This window comes from Apostichopus japonicus, chromosome 16 (genome assembly GCF_037975245.1).
Source record: "Apostichopus japonicus isolate 1M-3 chromosome 16, ASM3797524v1, whole genome shotgun sequence".
Taxonomy (NCBI): Eukaryota; Metazoa; Echinodermata; class Holothuroidea; order Aspidochirotida; family Stichopodidae; genus Apostichopus; species Apostichopus japonicus.
Genome location: NC_092576.1, coordinates 26505265 through 26525107, shown reverse-complemented (window position 1 = coordinate 26525107; position 19843 = coordinate 26505265). Strand labels below are relative to the sequence as shown.

Sequence of the window (19843 nt, the reverse complement as noted above, 5' to 3'; positions counted from 1 at the left end):
GCTAATCAATTTAACATATATGCATGTAGCACAGATAATTGGTGGGATTTCATGCATGGAGCTGCAGCACCCTTAGTTGTAAATGCACAACATTCTTGCATTAACAGACCCCAAAGGGGTTGATTTGTTTACAGTCTTGTGTGGTGGATATTGCTGTTGTAAATACATAATAGTCAGTCAGGAGATCTAAATTCAGGAAATTTAGAGACATACCTGAAACTCTCTTTTTGGGCCCCCAAGGTCTGCAGCCTCTTCGCCTGAGAAATGGACATTAGGGTCCCTTAAGAACGAAAAACCAGCCTGACAATTTATTGCAGCTATGGCAGTCTTGAAGATTCTCTTGTGCCGAATGATGATTGTAACAGTTTCAATCTCCTTATTTGTTGTCCGCCATGTAGTGACCAGTTGTTGCATCTTTGGCATGCAGTGCTGTTTGATCACTGAAAGAGCAAGTATATTGGCAGTTGAAAATACCTACATAGCAATTAGTAGTGCTATGACATTTTCATTCTAGTGTAATGTAAATAATATTACACATTCTATTAAATGTGTGGTTGTGTGTTGTAAATAATATCACATTATCGTTTGTATTAAATGTGTCGTCGTGTGATTTAAATAATATCACATTATCATTCTATTATAATTGTGTAGTTGTTTGATGTAAACAATATTCCTGAACATGTCCCCTATGAGACCATTTGTCAATTATTCTGACCAATTTTTATAATCACCCATGAGTTTTTTCATATTTCCATGAAATGTCTGAAAATGGCCTTGATCCCTGAACTCTATCCACATGATTGCATAATAGGGCCTAATAGTGATAAAAAAAAAATACTACTAATTTGAAAGTGCAGAAAAGAAAAACATTTTTTTTTTGTAAACATGCAAAACAGCTAGAATGAAGCGTTTTAGGCAGAAAATGAACGCTACATGACCTTTTACATACCTCCAATATGTGAACATGGAAACATTGGTCAATGATATTGTTGACAACATTATGGTCATTCAATTCAGTCTGTAATAAGAGCATTTTGTGTGTCCTTTTCCAAAATATGAAAATGGCCCAAAATGACCCCTAGATGAATTTGATTTTAATTTCCTGAACAGCCTGTATGGACCACTGATCAATGATAATTATAACCAACCTTCATGATCATCCAATATCATAAATGGCACTTCTTTTAACCCAATGCCTAAAAAAAAAACATGTCAATTGCATAAACACTCACTTCATGTGAACCACTGGTCAAAGATAATGTTGACCAACATTAACTTGAGTCTGTATGAGACACATTTAACATGGTCTATCCCAAATTATGCAACGTGTCTAAAAATGACTGTTATATGACATTAGAACTAAACACCCTATATGGATCACTGTCAGTGTTAATTGTGACCAGCAGCCATAATCGTCTAATTTAATCTGTATAGGGAAAAGCATTTTTTGGCAGTTTCCACAAGATTGCCACAAATGACCCTATATAGATTACCTCCACATCCAAAATACTACAGATGCATACATGTATACTTTGTCATTGTCACCTACCGGACCTATGACCGTCATGTGCGTGATGCTCCGTAGATATGAGCAATGGAGTAGGGAAAACAATCCAGTGCCCCACAACTGGAAAAAGGCTGAGTGCCGCTAGTTAAACCAGAAGGTTATATGAATTGAGGCGTTAAACTCGATCTAAAACCTAAAGCCTTTGTCACTGTGACTGAGTTTCATCAAAACTGATCCATGTATGTACTTTGAAACTAGTTGTTAGCAAAGATAGTGATATAGATAGTGGGACATGCAGAGTGATAGATGCCCCATGATAAAAATAGCTCCCACCATACTGGCATGAGCAAAAGTTCAGCTGCACAGTTCAGAATATGGGAATGACAAGATGTCTTCTAAAAATTACTACATTTTGGCAGGAGGAATCCCATTTCTTCAACTGCAGTGTGCATATATAGTAGTTTCAGGTTTCCTGGGCAAAATCAAATGAATGTAGCAATGAACTAGAAAAGAATAAACATTGTGGAGAATAAAAATTACTGCCCAACTGTACATGTGTTGAACATCACTGATGGTGGTCTGTACTTTCACACTTTTCAGCAGGTGCACCAATACATCCAAATATTATTACCTGTCGTCCTCTAGGCTCAACAAGCTCTCCTTGAGGATATGAGTGGTGACTTCATCATCGCTGATGTCGTCCTCAATGAGGTTTACATAATCAGCGGTGTACCTGCAATGGGAAGTAGCAGTTCTGCATTAACATGTACATTGTGTCTCAATATTCCAATCAAGTGCGATGACATCTAATGGAATTTGTCTACACGAAAATTACCTTAAAGTGAACGTTCTTGCATATTTTACAAGTGTCATTCAACTCCCATGTATATGTTGTTTTAGTTTTCATGGTAGGATATAAACCTATAGCACTAACACAAAGCCAGCAACCAACAGCACTGACACCTGATTTATATGGGTTGATCCTTTTTGTCATGGGTTATTTGAGTAGTCTGTATGTTATACCGTTATAAAAATGACAAGGGTAGCTTGGGATATAGTAATTTTATCAACTTTCAGAATATGGCAGTTATAACTTTTAGTTGTTGGAAACTGCTGTTGGGTGTTGTCTGGGAAAGCAGGAAAAATCAGATATTAGGTATGCATTTATTGATATAAATAACATGCAATAAAATGAAACGTAACTGGCAATGAATTGCCTGTGTGGGTGAGGTATGTTGGGGCAACACAATTTTAGGTCTCATAGGATATGATTGATTGAATGATTGAATAATTTATAATAAATGACACACAAAGAAGAACATGCTGAGCATTGTCTTTAAGTTGTGAAACAATTAACACAAGTCATACGATTTAGTGGCCTCCTACAACCTTTTAGTTGCCCATGACTTGTCCTTGCTGCCTATCAACCAACACACCTTGGAAGCTGTATCAACCAAGTGAAGTGAAGAGTGGTAGTAATTAAGAAACAAACTATCACCATATCATTATGCAGCCAAAATGGGACCATTAGATTGTGTAACATGTGAACATGTATAAAGTTATTGATTGACCTTATAGAGAGAAATCTGGTGATTGTCATGATATGACATTTCACAGCTTTTTATTTTTAAGCAAGAGCTGAGGGCTACGTGATTCTTGCCTTTGGTATTAAACTCATCAGATAAATGAAAGGTCAATAAATTATTCCTCAAAATAATAGGGACCATAAAACTCATTACAACTAACATATATGCCTATATCCGTGTTGCACATACGGCAAAATGCACTGTATATCCCAACTGTAGAATTTGTGATAAAAGGCCACAGGTCGTGATAATCACTTTTATATTTTGACTCCATTTCTTTAGTGGCCTCTTAATTGGTTTGGCCATCTTAGATTGATCCCTCCCTGTCCAAAAAAAAAAAAATTGAAAAATGTAGGCCTAATAAAATGTTTAAATTTTGTCTTAACCCAGAGCTAGAAGTTTTTTCTCTTAATGTGATGTTTAAATCATTCAGTCCATATATACTCATAACACTCATTAGTTTTGGGCTAGGACTACACACATTCCAGCTTTGGACGCAATGTCCTGATATTCTGATATCTGTGATGACGCAAAACAAGTTTGGAATAGACCTAGACTAGGCCTAACATTAGTAATATTAGCCTAGGCTAGTATTTATATCACCCACAACGGCCCTAATACTAATACAGGCCTAGGCATAACTTAGACATAGGCTACTGAGTACTGTGCTGTATGACAGACTATCGGACAGGGTGCGTCAAAGGTATCGAGGTGTGTCAACTATTAGTGTAACATGACCCACCCCTGAGTCACTAACATGATGCACCAATCGCCGATTTTGACTTAGGCCCACCTTTGAAGACAAATTTGACGCACCATCGGTAGAATTAGACTTACCAAGGTGACGCACATATTCCACTATCTATTGTAGGGCCACAGATTTTGCGCGATCACGTAAATTACCATGAACGGAATCACTGGAAAAATCACGGATGGAATTGTACAGAAAGTAACAGACAGATAGACATACATGCACGATCACAATAGCTAACACCAGTACACAAATACGATCTAAACAATCAGGGAGGCTTGCTTACCTGTCAGATAAAGAGGACGTGTGAGGGGTTGTTTCTGGCAGAAAGGATTGTGTGGTAGATGGTCCTGGTGTAGAAGACTGTCTCGGATGTGTGGTAGATGCTGGTCCTGATATTGATGTAGATAACTGTTCTGGTGGTATTGCAGCCAGACCGGGCTGATCAATCACTTCATTTCTGGTTTTTGGAAACAACAAAACCAACATAGAATATTAAAAAAAATGTTTGTGTGTGGGCATTTGCATGAGTGTATGTGCACTTGTTTGTAAACAAGCTAAATCTAAGACAGTACTGCATAGATTCCTCTCACTTCTTCAAGGAAACAAAAATATATGTCATACTAAAGCCTGTCAAAATCTCACCCGGCCCACTTGATCAAGCTAGGGCCATATGCAGACTAAAATTCAGGCCGTCTCATACCTGAGATGTAATGTAAATTAAGGAAACCAAGCCATATGCATATTTACATTGACCCTTGGTGTGAGAATGAGGCAAACTTACTATGATGTAACAGGTAATGACCAGTGATCTAATACAAAGAAGTAATATTACACAGTGGCTAAGTACCACCTGATATAAGTCAACTTAGTTGATTCAATGTATTGTTTTGTAGCCTGCCAAGCAGTCAGCAATAAAATGAATATAAGACACTTAATTACCAAACAGGCGATAGATTTTCATTCAAACAACTTGGCTCGCCGCTAGCTAACCAGCCTTAAAACGTTATTGTTTGACAGTTTCCATTTTAAAAATGATTGACTTATGTGCTTAGTTGACAATGCTAAGTCAACCTTCATCACAAGGTACACCATGGCGGCTTCGAACCAGTGTAAATTCCTAGTGGAAATTGTCGCTCCTTATGGATAGCCTAACGATGACCTCATGGGCAGGCAGTGGGTTATTATTCAATATTTGCAGAACGTGAAACAAAGGAAAACACACATTTAGAAAGCCTGTCCAAATAAATTTTGATTTAAATGAACAGTTACAAGGTTGTGTAGGAACTGCCAGTCTCAGAAATTAATCAAATAGTCTACAAAAACATTTTCTTGGAACTAGCTAACATAATTTTTGCTATCTAAAGCATATGAGATAAGATGTCTCAGAGCGGACAATTAAGCTGCAAAACCACAAGGAAGGGGGGGGGGGGTCTTGCTTACATCTAGCCCTGAATATATGTGTGCATTCATGTTCAGCCTTCAGCTTTCTATGGTCCAAGAGACCTGCACAGAATGACTTCTTCGCAGGTTGCATCTGCTACACCTGCAACAGACTGTCTTATAAGTTTTTTTCTCCATGAAACTAAATGCAGTAGTCTGTTCTAAACTAGGCTAAACACCATGGCCCACTATTGTTTTGATTAATAACCATTGATAGTTCTCAAAAGAATGTAAATTTTGAGCCCATCGTTTTTCTATTAACCTATGGTTTGCATGAGGTTTACACATGCAATACACAGCAATATTAACAATAACTGATCAATTATTAGCTAACTGGGGACATGCACAATTACCTTATACCAGAGCAGCTTTGTCGATGTTTTATCAGCCTTGTCTCGGGTATGTCGACCCCACAGCCAAAACACTCCTGCATAGTGTCATCTACTATGGGCTGCTCACCAGCGTCATCCTAAATTGTCAAATCAATAGAAGTACATCAATGTAAAAAATTCTAAAACAGAGGCTATTTAGTTGAAAGCATGAAAATTCATTTAGTTGAAAGTAGAGTTTTAGTTTATATGTTCTCTTTTCTACTTCTATTAACCGCAGATGACATTTAATCTTCAACATAAAATAATAGGGATCATAGTCACTACATGCATATCCTGCCAACTATCAATATCTCCATTAACATTTCTACATTGAACATTTCAACAAGATCTCCCTTAACGTTTCGACATTGAACATTTCCACCATGAAGTTCCTGGTTGAGGACAGTAGGATAGATCCTAGGTAATCCCTGCATATAGCAAGAGGTGACTAAAAGGGAGGACTTGTTATACTGTTTCAACATGAACAAACCATGTATGTATGTGTTGATGTGTCATTAAACTTTATCTACCTACCTACCTACATACACAGTTAATGCACATAGGTTTTGCTCAGTTGTAATATATTGACCACATGCCATAATCATCCAATTCTAGCTGTTGAAGAAGCATTTTGACTGTATGACCCCAACAAGACACAAATGTGTGTCATGATTCCTTGCATTATTATTTGAATTCTTGTTAAAAATAATCTTCACAACTTTGAATTGTCCAGGCTGCAAAATTAATAAAGAACTATGCAATATTTTAAGTAATATAACATTACAATTGTAAATGATAGCACTACTTGGCATCTAAATCTTTTGATGTAAAAATATCAACACACCGTCCCCTTCTCGAAAATGAAACAAACACCAAATTTACACTTCATCAAATTCAAATGCTTTTTCCACTGGCACACAATGCATTTTGTTTCAGTCAGTCACTAATCCAATAAGAAAACCACAAAAAAACCATAAATACCATCACATAAACATCTCTTCATTCCACTCTAGATAGCATTACCTATCTAGAGGCCCTAGCTAATTGATGTAAATTGGGATTACTGGGAATAAGGGGTTGGGATATTTTTGGGGTCTAAAGTTATTGGAAGGAGATTGTGAATTATTGCAAATACTACTGTACTAACCAGCTCAGAGATGTCCAATTCTCTCTGGATCGGCCGTAAAAAGATAAACGTCTGATTGGCAACAGCCTTCAAGTTGGCCACGCTGTGTCCTCCACCGGGAGGCAATGGAATCACTTCTATCTCCTTCTGGTGTCCAGGTGTCCTTGCAAACTGAAACCCTCCGGCATCCCGCAATTTGGGAAACTCATTGAACAGGGTCTCCCGCAGGTCGCCCGCAGCCATTGCAGCATCCAGAATAAGCTTCTTGTGGCCAAGGCCAGCAGCCTTCAAGACTTTTTTTCTGTCAGGGATTCTGTATTTCTTTAAAAAAAGAATGAACATATTGGGAACTAGAGCACCAATGGTGCAGAGCTCATACCAAATATGTAACCTGTACAATTACAATGATGAATAACAATGCTTATTTTACTTTTGACTACTACTACCTACAGTAACAGTTATAATATGCCAAAACCTCATATTTGCACAATGCAAAATGACAGATTTCTTGTGATTTCTCATAATGATTTCAAATGCCTCAGAGGGGACTGAATGATGACTGTGGGAAAAGAAGCATTTTCAGTGTTTTCATAATATGACCAAAAATGACCACTAGATGACCACTGAAGACAAATCCCTGAAAACCACTCAGAGATGTAGCACTACAATAGTATCTATATGACAAACAATCAAGATTGCCATAAACACTGTAGGGAAAGAATCATTTTCGGTGTTTTCATGAAATTACCAAAAATGACCACTTATATGACAACTGACCCTTAATCCCTGAACACCCTGAACGAAGCCCAACCCAAGCATCATTATGACAAACACTCAAGGCTGTGCAATTAAATCTGTAGAAGCATTTTTTGTTTTTCAATAAAATGACCCAAAGTGACCACTAGATGACCACTGAACCTAAATCCCGAATGAAGCCCAACCCAACCATCATTATGACAAACACACAAGATTCTGCAATTTAATCTGTAGGAGAAGAAGCATTTTTTGTGTCTTCATAAAAATGACCCAAAGTGTCCACTAGATGACCACTGACACCAAATTCCTGAACACCCTGAATGAAGCCCAACCCAACCATCATTATGACAAACACACAAGATTCTGCAATTTAATCTGTAGGAGAAGAAGCATTTTTTGTATTTCCATAAAATGACCCAAAGTGACCACTAGATGACCACTGACCCCAAATCCCTGAACACCATGAATGAAGCCCAACCCAAGCATCATTATGATAAACACTCAAGACATATGACAACAACAAGGAAGTCTATATACCAACTTCGGGGAGGGGGGTGAAAGTCACTAAGAGTATGAAAATAAATTGTCATCATAAGCAACATCTACATGCAGATACTCACTACAGTAGGTGAAGCCAAACAGACAAAGTTTAGGGTGGTTGACGACCTCTTCTTTTTTTTGGCATATGGTGCAAACAGATTGGAAACATGCCTACGTGCATCTGTGTGGAGATGAGAAAAGCTACAATATTAAAGCCAATACAGTGACAGATTAAATGGAGCTTTACAGGTCACTTTTCAAGTACATATATATATATATACATATACATATATTTATATATATATATTTACACATAAAGATGGATATGTTCTTCACAACCACAACAACGATATATATATATATATATATATATATATGATGGATATGTTCTTCACAACCACAACAACCACATATATATATATATATATGTGGTTGTTGTGGTTGTGAAGAACATATCCATCTGTATGTGTAAATATATATATATATTTATGTATATGTATATTTATATATATACACATATATATATATATATATATATATTTAATAATAATGATATATATATATTAATATATATATATATATATGGTTGTTGTGAAGAACATATCCATCTTTATGTGTAAATATATATATATATATATTTATGTATATTTATATATACATATGATTGTTGTGGTTGTATCCATCTATATGTGTAAATAGTGTAATATGTGTAAATAGTAATATAATAAAGGCCTGGATAAGTTTTATCAGTGTGACGTATGGTGATAACAGAATCAGGACTAGGCTTATGCTAGGCTTTAAAAAACCCAGTACTTATCATGGTACCTTGTCTGCTTGGGACAGCTGCCTCCTGGTAACCTAGAGGATGTGCTCGGCACCGACTGATCAAGATGGCATGCCTCCCAAAGCCTTGAATTCCTAGCTGTTCAAATTGACCAGTATTCAGTAGTGTTGCACCCTCTGGTGTGACCTGTAAATTGTAAGAAGGAAATCTTTTAATCAACGATCATCTCCGAAGCGTGTTGTACAAATCTCACACCTGAAAGTTTTGCATGATAAAGAATGATACAGACAGCCTGGACAGAGATTGAGAGGCTGCAATGGTTGGGGTATCTATACGTTTTTCCATCTAAAAACACAATTTTTTTTCTGCAAACTATAAATACACAAAAGGTGTCATGATTCCTTGCTATTATTATGGTGGCAGCACAAAGGGCACGAATTTACCTTTCACTGTTGTAAAATGTAATACTTTGTACTGTATCTGATACATCGATGATCCTCTCAACTTGTGTGGATCACTCTAATCTTGTTACACTATGCACACAGTGAGATGACAATATATATAAGTCATTAAATGTTTAACATACAACAAGTAAAAATTTACTTTTATCCGGAGCATGAAATTTTCAAGCCAGTATTTAACCAACTAGGCCCAGCAATCAACCTCTCGTAACAGTATTTGACCACCTAAACTGTTTTGTAAATTTCAGATAAGAAAGCAACATGTCATTATAACTAACTTAGCCTACGAATGTTTGTTTGAAAGTGTTTTGAATATAAGCAATAAAAAGGAATAGGCCTAACATCAGGTGTAATTTTTTTATTGTATGTGAAATTAATATTAACATTATTATCAACATTCGCATCATTGTGTGTAGCCATCGATATTTTCTACTGCACATCCGACAGGCACCTTTGGAAATATTATTTCAGGTATCATTTGCCATCTAAGAACTATTAGAATTTTACCCTTTTCTACAACCATTATGTAAAAATCAGTGGCCAAGAGGTTTTAGGTCGTACTTGTAGGTCCTACGCCTAATTGTATTTGTTTGAAAAGTATTGTGATATAGGCTTAGACTTATGTAAATGTATTGGAATCAGTTATATAAAATGATATTAGATTTTGGTCGGACTCTTATTGAGGGGAAATTTTGGGTACACGTTTCAAGGACCTTGTTATTGGTTTGGGTAAGTACTAACGTTAGTCTTAGGCTAGGCCTGGGTCCTGATCATGCACCAGGCTAGGCCTAGACCCCTGGCCTGGCCTATATAGCCCTATAGCTAGGCTCCAGCTACCCAAGGCCCAGGCTAATAAACTGAAATGTCTCATGTTCATACATACCCCTTCTCTCACAAAATTGTCAATTACCGTCTGGTCATATCCGAATCTTCTTAAGATATCTTCCATTTTGCCGTCACTTAACGAGGCTAGCTAGTTGACCAGAGAGGCTGTTCAGTGCTGGGCCCGCTAGGCTGCTCAGTACGTGCTAGGCACTGTGATCGACCATGTAACGTTCGCGTTAACCGGCCGGTGGCGACCGAAGGAGAAACAAGCTCCGCCCACCAATGCATGCCTGCAATACCTAATTACATAACCAGGCGGAGGCAGCAAAATTGAAGGAGGCAACGAAATAGGAGGCAGCAAAGAAATAGGAGGCAACGAAATAAAAGGAGGCAACGAAATAAAAGGAGGCAACGAAATAAAGGGAGGCAACGAAATAAAGGGAGGCAACGAAATAAAGGGAGGCAACGAAATAAAGGGAGGCAACGAAATAAAGGGAGGCAACGAAATAAAGGGAGGCAACGAAATAAAGGGAGGCAACGAAATAAAGGGAGGCAACGAAATAAAGGGAGGCAACGAAATAAAGGGAGGCAACGAAATAGAAGGAGGCGAAGTCGATCGAGGCAACGAAATGCGTTGCGCTTTTGGCGTTCCATACCATTCGGTGCATCGTTGTCGGATCAAAATATCAAAATTAATGGTATATGGTTCGGCTGTGATGCACCTTGTGATATAACCTCGAACGAGAGGGCTGAGGTGCTTGAGGTGCTCGAAACCTTTGGCACCCGCTGGCTTTCGATCCTAGGGAAAGTCACCGTGGTTAATCGTTTTGTTTCGCCCATCTTGTGGTACCCGGACGCGGTGTATCCAATTCCGCGTCGCGTACTGGTGCGGTTGGAGAGAGCGATATTTTCATTTATTTGGTCGGGTGGTACAGAGCTTGTCAAAAGGGCGGTAATGTAGCAAAAACTGGAGAAGGGTGGGTTAGGGGTGGTTCATCTGGGAAGCAAATTGACTATTTTGTGATTTAAGCAGTTGTTTGTAGCGGTAACTGACCCAGGGTTGCCTTGTTTATACTTTGTACGTTTTTGGGGCGGTTTGCACCTGCGTCGATGGGTCCCGGCGCTGTTTAGCAACAGAGAACCGCATAGTAGTACTCCAAACAGGGTAGTGCGTGTCATTTGCTCCGCTCTAATTGAATTGCCCCCTGTTGACCTGTGACAGCCGGTCCTCGATCACAGTTCATTGCGGGATAGGGCCTTGAATGCAATTTTTGTCCAGGGATGTCATTCTGCCGAAGTATGGCGTTCGGTGCATTGAAGGCTGAAAGGTTGCAGGCTCCGTGATCTTGTATGGAGAATTGCACACGGTGCCTTGGTGACCAACCTAAAAAGATTGGAGTTTTGGGAAAGTTTCAGTGGGTGGTTGGGCGTCTTGTCTCTGCAGGTCGGTGGGCGTATGTACTTTTTTGGCTCGCTTGACCTGAGTTTCGTTCGTAAGGATGGGATGGTTCGGTAGTGCCGTTTGGCCGTGACGTTTTGTATCCCGCACGGCGGGTCACTTCAAACGCACATGAATGTCTCGGTGTATTCAGTACGGCATAGTTTTCATCTGGGACAGACAGTACCGTATAGATCCGTCAAAACTTTCGCAGTGATCGTGTTCTTTTTACGGCACTACCGAACCATCCCATTCTGAAAAACGAAACTCAGGTCAAGCGAGCCAAAAAACAACATACGCCCGCCGACCTGCAGCGACAAAAACGCCCAACCCCCCCCCCCCCCCCAGTGATCGTGTACGATAATATCTAAGGTACTCGCATGTGGTTGTAATGTGCAGTGGCTTTTACTTTATCTATTCCATCGTTTATCGGCCTTTTGGCTAAGATCATGTGTAGTATCTGTTATACACACCCGACGCTGAGCACTGTCACAATGCAAGGGGACTGGGGTTGAGAGCGGAGCAGTCGTTCGGTAGTTTGTATTTCGTGTCCAATTTCTCTCCTGGGCGACCTTTTCTTAGAAAATATATATTCCATGTCCTTACTTCAGCCAGAAACTGTATAATTGCTGGGACCAGGTTCTATTATTGTGCAACTCAAAAGAAGCCAATACCGTGCATCATTCGTGCTTTTTACGTGACCCGCCATGCGGGATCCAAAACGTAACGGCCAGACGGCACTACTGAATGATCCCATTCTGATAAACGAAACTCAAGCGAGCGATGTCCATCTTTTCGCGGGCATGAGAGCTATGTCTCGTACAAACCAACCAACCAACCGTACATACAATGTCTTAAATGTACCGCCCGGGATGCGGGTGATATAGTTCTCGACACAGGCGCATAAATGTATATAAGCAGCGTGGAAACACACTTCAATGGTCCGCAACAGGGAAGCGAAAAATATAGTAGCCGCATTCTGCGTATCTGTGCACTTAATGTCTTTGAACAGTGTTTGAACAGTAAAGTCTTTGAACAGTTTGTGCTTCTAACGTGACCCGCCCTGCGGGATCGAAACATCACGGCCAAACGGCACTATTCACCCATCCAGCAAACAATACCTTTTAAGTCATTGGCGATTGGGCGATGGACTGTGCCCAAGGACCGTCTGTGACAGCTTAGAGAGTACCGCTGATGTTTTTTGGCATTGTTGCTTTGTAGTTAACTTATGGGAGTGGTTCCAGACGTGGACTGACCGTGTTACGGGAGACCGTTCATGGTCGGTGGGGCAGGCTTTATTTTATATGGGGTAGACCCTCCAGTTTGTTCGGTTGCTATTTTGCATCGCATTATTTTTGTTTGCTCTATTGTGAAAAAACATGTTTGGCGGAATAGATGTGATGTGGTTTTTAGGGGGAAATTGGCCACTTGGCATGCAGTCCTGGAGGCGGTGAAGTCTGACATTCGCCTTCATATTGAAGGCGATTTCGCCGTTTATCTGGGGCTGCCTTTTTGGACGGTGGTGTGCTGGGGAGGGGTTTTTCGTTTCGCTCCGTGCTGGTCGTCCTTTTGTGGTTTTTAGCTCATACCAGCATGCTGGTGTGAGCTATCACTCTATCCGTCAACAATTGGTAAAACCGCTGCCACTCGCACAGTGTTTGATGGAATTTCATGAAACTTGGACACAAGGACCATTGGGTATAGGGCCATCAGAGATGGTCCAAAATTTGGGGTCAAAGGTCACCTGTGGGCCGTAATGGGCCATTTTGTGGAAATACGCAAAATGCTTCTTCTCTTACAGATTCCATGGTACAATGTTGAGGGTTTGTCACGATAGTACTATGGTAGACAGGGTGTTCATGAATTTGAGATCAAAGATCAACTAGGGGTCTTTTGTGGCCCGGGCCGCGACCCTATATTTTCAAATTGCTCCTGTTCGTAGAGTGTATGGCCAATTATAATGAAACTTGGTCACAATGTTCCTCGGGATGAGAGTTACGAGGGGTGTTCGGAAAATTGAGGTCAAATGTCATTTAGGGGGTCATTCTTTGTAATATTTTCAAATATCTCAATCTCCTCAAGATTTTGATGGATCATATTCAAAGTTGAACTGATGATTGTTGGATTGTGTACGAATAAGGTGATGCCTAAAACTTTTTGGTCAAAAGTTAATTAATTACAATTAATCCCCATTGTTTAACAAAAATCTGAGCCTTCACTTTTTGCCAAAGCTCCTTTAATTTGTCTCCCAGTCCCTGCAGTGTTTCTTTACATTTGTGGTTAAGCTCTGCAGAGGCTGTTAGTGGAATTAAAGCAGGACTGGGAGTTATTAACTGTTGAACTGTAAGCATGAGAGCCCTATAGCCAATCAGCACTTGCCCGATTCTTAGAAGTCTTTGAGCCTGAGGTATGTAGGCAGCTTGTGAAGTTATTTCTGCTAAGGTAGAGGGGAGAAAGTTGAATAGGGTAGGTCAGTGGTATTGTCTGAGAGAGTGGGTAAAATAAGATTTAAAGGGGAAAATAGGAATTATAGCCAGTGGTGTGGCCAGGGTTCTGCTAACGGAGGGGGGGGGGGGATCCCTCACGCGCCCAAAATTGGTGTTGTGGGCCATACATTTTTAAGCTTCAAAAGGTATGAGCTTCTGCACCATTGGTGCTCTAGTTTGAATGTTTGAGTTGGGCGTTTGGTTTGGTTGGGCGGTTTGGTTTGGTTGGGCGTTTTGTCTCTGCAGGTCGGCGGGCGTATGTTTTATTGGCTTGCTTGACCTGAGTTTCGTTTTTCAGAATGGGATGGTTCGGTAGTGCCGGTTGGCCGTGACGTTTTATATCCCGCATGGCGGGTCACGTAAAAAGCACAATACCTTTGAAAAATATCAGGAAGACGGTTGGTGAAACGTTATGAAGATTATTCAATTAAAGGGTAAGAGTTCGAAATTAATGTACTGGTTCCTAAAGGAGGTTTAATAAACGGGCTTCTGAACGAACGGACTGTGCCACATTATGTCAAACAATATTATCTCTGTGAAAGGTATATGTAACGAAAGTTGCGGAGTGGTTTAATTTACACGACACGTGTAATTTGAACCACCCTGATCTGTAAAACGAACCACAAAGTGTGTAAAATGAACCACCAGGCGTGTAAAACGATCTAACCGCTACTCAGCAAAATATAGTTGCGAAATTTGTCTCAAATCATGAAATTATTAATAGACAAGTACTCATTTCAATTAAATATTTTCGCCACTTTATTATGAACATATGGACGGAATAATCACAATGAAAGGCCTAGAAAAATAGAACAGCAAATATTGCGAGCATAGAAATGTTCCCGAACAGAATGGGCCATCACAGTTGTCATAGTAATAGAACTGCGGGTCACTCGTGTACGCACATTGTTCATGGGCCCACTCCTCACATTTTTGGCACTGAATCCAGTCCTCGTGAGTTGATTCTCCGCGTACCAAGCATATGTAAACTTCAACTAGACGAATTGTGGAGGTGGAACCAGACTTCTGTTGCTGCATCACCTTCTTTCCCTTGGAGCTTGCTGTCCACTCCTCTTGTGTGGGGAACCTGTGAGGACTGTCGCCTGAGATGTCGTTCTACGTTTTGACCCTGGATTCCGAGTACGCTTTGGGAGAGGACTGATGTCTTCAGGCGCCTCAGTGTTTTTTGTGATGTACTGTGTCTGATGGATGAAGTTGAAAAAGGCAGTGGTGTTCCCAGCTAACATCAGCCTTCTTAAAGGGCTCCTTATTCTCTACAACTGTACTACGGAGAACAAAGTTCCACATAAATGGACGCAACTTTCCAATTTTAGTCATAGTTGATAAAGCTGCTATAGAAGAAGATGTGAAAGTTTCAGAGGCACACAACAGCCATTTCTACCTGTGACACTGACAGAAAAAGCACCCATTTGAAAGTCTTCAAGAATGCCCGATGGATATTGTTTCATAGCTGCCATGTGAAATGGAACTAGTTTCAGGTATGTGGGGCGATCCATGACATGAAATATTGGAATTAAGGAATATTTCTGTGACAAACTTGTCTCAGTTGCAATAACGAAGTTATTTGACAGAAGAAAGGGCTTTTTGAACATTTCCTCCATTCCAACAGAGGTCTGAAACCTTTGTAGGTAGACTTGCTTACAGTTATTCCAAATGCAGACAATGTTTAACAAATGAAAAGGCGCCTCAGTGTTTTTTGTCATGTACTGTGTCTGATGGATGAAATTAAAAAAGGCAGTGGTGTTCCCAGCTAACATCAGCCTTCTTGAAGAGCTCCTTATTCTCTACAACTGTACTACGGAGAACAAAGTTCCACATAAATGGAGGCAACTTTCCAATTGCAGTCATAGTTGATAAAGCTGCTACAGAAGATGTGAAAGTTTCAGAGGCATAATATTCAGCAGCACTTTCGGTGGTGTGCTGGGGCGGGGTGTTTTGCTTTGCTTTAAAAATGCAATTTGTGCAAGTTAGTAACAACATCACACCCACATCGCCTCATGAGAGTTCCCAGTCTATTTTGACCACTGACATATGAACATATTTCTTCAGGCATACAGATTTTAAAACAAAGGCAACATGATAATCAAATATATCAGAACACTTGTCATACAATACTTCTAAAAAGGACACTCTTGTCATCCATGAGACAAATACCTAAATATTGTATAGTGTTAACTATGGCATGCTTATGAGGATCTTAGAGGAATGCTACTGTGTCCATTTTGAAAACTTCAGAGGAGAGATGATAGATGTTGTTTGGACGACTTCACTGTGTCCCTGTATTGAGGGCCCTTGTTGTAATCACCTAAGCTAACACTACTTTGAAGCTGCTCTTGAACAAAAGTGCGAATGACAGTTCCGCCAAGAATTACAAGGACAGAGATAAAGAGCATACGGTAGTGGTTGCCCTATTTGTGAACATGCAATAATGAGAGTGGCACAAATCTTTATCAGTACTAAACATGTTGCAATTTGCAAAGGGTCACAACAATTCTCATCCAGCCTAGACCTTTTGCTCATGTCCTGTCAGATTGATTAAATATGCTGAGGTGTAATGAATTTACTTGTCTGATAAAACTGAGGCCACATATGTCTCATACCTTATATTGTATGACACCTGCAGTGCCATGAGTTGATGCTTTCAGTAACCATAATGCCACCCACCTTAGGTTTGGTTTCACCCCCTCCACATGTTTAAATACTACAAATGGTTTCTTACTGCAGCTATCCACTAAAGGATAATCCCGTATTCCATTTTCTTCCCAGCCTTGAAAGGGATAAAAGAGGAAATATAACATAACTTACTCCAACTTCATTGACCAAAATCTTATATCTAAACATCATATATAAGCAAATACTTACAGCAGATAAGTTTCTTCATCAGGTTTTTGGTTGCGTGCCAAATTGTACAAACAAATAGCAGTAGCAGCTCTTGTAGCATGATTAATTTTTCAGTGTTTTGGTTTTGACCCAACAATGTTATAAACTAAATATAAACGACAAATTGTTGACTTTTGGCGTGTATGACATCATGCTCACGGTTTAGCTTTTCATCTGGAAATCACTGCAGTGGCCTGGCGAACATCGATGCACTCCATACTTAAAACACTTCCTGTCATTGTCCATAAGTGAATATGTGCAGTTTTAAGCCCTGTGTCGAGGGAATCCATCCGACCGTCACCAGCCAATAACACGACATTTGCAACACCTTTCATGAGTTCCTTCCCTAACGACTCCAAAGCATATCTCTTTGTGTTTGTTGGTTTTCAGTTGGGTTTTTGGTGGTTGTTAAACAGACTGGGATTGTTTTTGGTTTTGTTGACATTTGGTCCGTGTCCGTTTCTTTGCACGTAAAAAGCACCAAGCATCTTCAAGTACAGGGTGGAAATAAAGTCGCTGTAAACTGTGAAAGGAAGGATCATAGTTGTCAAAGCAACCACTTTTCTCCAAATTTCTACTATATTAATCATAGTTCAGTAAACCAATTAGACAGATATTAAATTGTAATTATCTGTGAAAGGACAGAAGCCGGAAGAACCAAGTTGCCAGAGTACATGTCTGCCACACGATGTTGTGATGACCAAGAGCCACTTGCTGCCTTCTTGTAGTTTTTACATGTCCATGCAAGTACTGCACATGATCCCTTTTTAGTTGTCACTAAGATCCTTTACCCACGGCACCCTCCAACGGGACAGAGTTTCCCTACAACTCTCATTACCAGATTTTCCAGCAATGGAACAATAGCCACACACTTGTCTTGCATTACAGCTTGTTCAGGGGTGCAATCCAATTCAACATGAGTGGAGCAAAACAGTTCCTCATCAATGTAACTGTGTTCCAAACAGCTGTGGGAAATAAAGTTATCACTGGTATCATAGTGACTACAATTAATACTACAACATCTGGGATTACCTAAGCTTCTGTCATACAAAAGTGCATGTGTTATGTAATTCACAGACTACACATACGTAAATCTACCTTGGTTTGAATATTGCGAGAAAAGAGATTAAGAGGTGGAAATTGTTCAGCAGAAATTCATGTTCATACCATCTTGAACAACTGTTCAATCTCCCTTAGCACATTCGGTCAGTAACTCAGAACCGACACATGATTCAATAGATGGATTTTCCACCAGTGGCAAAGCCAGATAAATTTGGAGCAGAGTTTACACGGAAAATGTTGACCTCATATGACAGCTATAAGAAAATCTTCCTTGGAACAGATAATATGCATGCTAATTTTGTACCAAAATACTTATGCAGGTATTCGAGAAATTCAGTTCAGTTGAACTTTCTAATAATATACATAACACCCTGTGTAAGGCTAGCATACAAATTGGTGTGCTTTTTACGTGCAAAGAAACGGACACGGACCAAAGGTCAACAAAACCAAAAACAATCACAGTCTGTTTAACAACGACCAAAGCCCAACTGAAAACCCACACAAACAGAAATCTCTCACTAACCCACAAATGTATAAAACATAGCGTTTAACGTGACGTGAAAAGGACACGGACCCAAAGGCTAACAGAACCAAAACAATAAAGCTTCACAAACCAGCCCCAAAAAGCCAACACCAAACCACAAACAGAAAACACCCAACCCATATTATACAAATTTGTACAAGCATACAAATTTGTACTTCATGGCTTTCCATCAATCTGGCATTCAAGACAAGTTATTGGTCTTTGAAAGTATTCAAAAGCTGTTTTATAAACGACAGTATTGCAAAGACCTTTCACCTGACTCATCAAGGGGTCGAAACGGGCCCCTGCCAACGAGTCATCGATATCCTCACTGTCACTGTCAACACAACTAATATCACTGGGAAATTACCTGAAAAGGAACAATAAACAAACATTTTGAGTTTCCCAAATGCTGTCCTTATCCTGGATAAATTTTCAATCTAATAAAGTGAACATTTTCACACCATTTTTAGTACATCAATATATTTTGAATACGGGACGTCATATCTTAACGTCTCTCTTAGGATCAATTGGTGTTGAAACAAACTGCTTGGCTGGATCTTCAAAAGAAGCTGAAAACATACAGTAAGAATTTTGATTTTAGTCAACTTAGTTTTATTGTAGCGGTCATTCAGTGCAAAATCAAAAACATTCGAAGCTCCACTCACTTAGATGAAACTCAAAAGTCGTACTATTTTCAAGTCAAACAGCTCAAAATTATAGCCCTCTGAAGGGTTTGAGAATCTAATCTTTCATTGCGGAAAGTCATCTTGTAGTCACTATGTAGGAGTACCTTATTGAGTAGAAGAAGCCTATTGTTTCCTGGTGACGACAAAGGTATTTCGGGGTCAACAGGGGCCAAATTTGGTGTGTTGGAGTTTTCAAAAAAAGTCTACTCAAATGTCATTTGGGATACCAGGGGTTAAATTGTGAAAACCTTCCAAACACGATATGTCTCAAGAAGGAAAGCGTGGAACAATCTTTAATTTAATATGTAGTTGTGTCAGGTTAAGTTCAAGATGCCTATTGTAATTTGTGAAGGTGTACAGGAGATATTTCACAACCTTCAGGGAGCTTTTACAAAGCACAAACATACAGAGAAAGCATTATTTTGAATCTTAAATAACTATTAGAGGAAGTGGTCCGAGCTTTCAAAGTACTTAATGTTTTGAAGGCTTCATTGTTTTCATATATTAATGTCTCAAACAATTAAAAACAATGTTAACCGTTGATATGTTTAGAGGCTGAATGACAGGGTAACAGTAACAAAATGGACAAATGCA

At 39.5% G+C, this 19843-nt stretch overlaps 1 protein-coding gene across 2 annotated transcripts; it reads right to left on the bottom strand.

Annotated features, from left to right (window-relative positions):
• Positions 1-208: 208 nt before the first annotated feature.
• LOC139982100 (uncharacterized) lies at positions 209-18245 on the bottom strand. 2 transcript variants are annotated; one of them, XM_071994646.1, is made up of 7 exons: positions 8906-18245; positions 8161-8261; positions 6806-7105; positions 5641-5756; positions 4131-4304; positions 2139-2240; positions 209-440 (listed from the first exon to the last, which is right to left on the bottom strand). In XM_071994646.1, the coding sequence occupies exons 3-7, from the start codon at positions 7025-7027 to the stop codon at positions 377-379; spliced, it is 678 nt and encodes a 225-aa protein (XP_071850747.1). In that variant the 5' UTR covers positions 7028-7105; positions 8161-8261; positions 8906-18245; the 3' UTR covers positions 209-376. The 2 variants fall into 2 exon arrangements, with proteins under 2 accessions (XP_071850747.1, XP_071850746.1); XM_071994645.1 differs by having other exon boundaries at positions 6806-8261.
• Between the last annotated feature and the right edge of the window lie 1598 nt (positions 18246-19843).

What these genes read in the sequence shown, in the direction of transcription:
- LOC139982100 (XM_071994645.1), bottom strand. Translation starts at nt 7,126, where the DNA reads ATGTTCATTCTTTTTTTAAAGAAATACAGAATCCCTGACAGAAAAAAA. An exon ending in CAAAGCTGCTCTGGTATAAG is followed by an intron (nt 4,305 to 5,640) that starts GTAATTGTGCAT and finishes TCCAAAAACCAG; the next exon opens with AAATGAAGTGATTGATCAGC. An exon ending in TTGAGCCTAGAGGACGACAG is followed by an intron (nt 441 to 2,138) that starts GTAATAATATTT and finishes TTGCTCTTTCAG; the next exon opens with TGATCAAACAGCACTGCATG.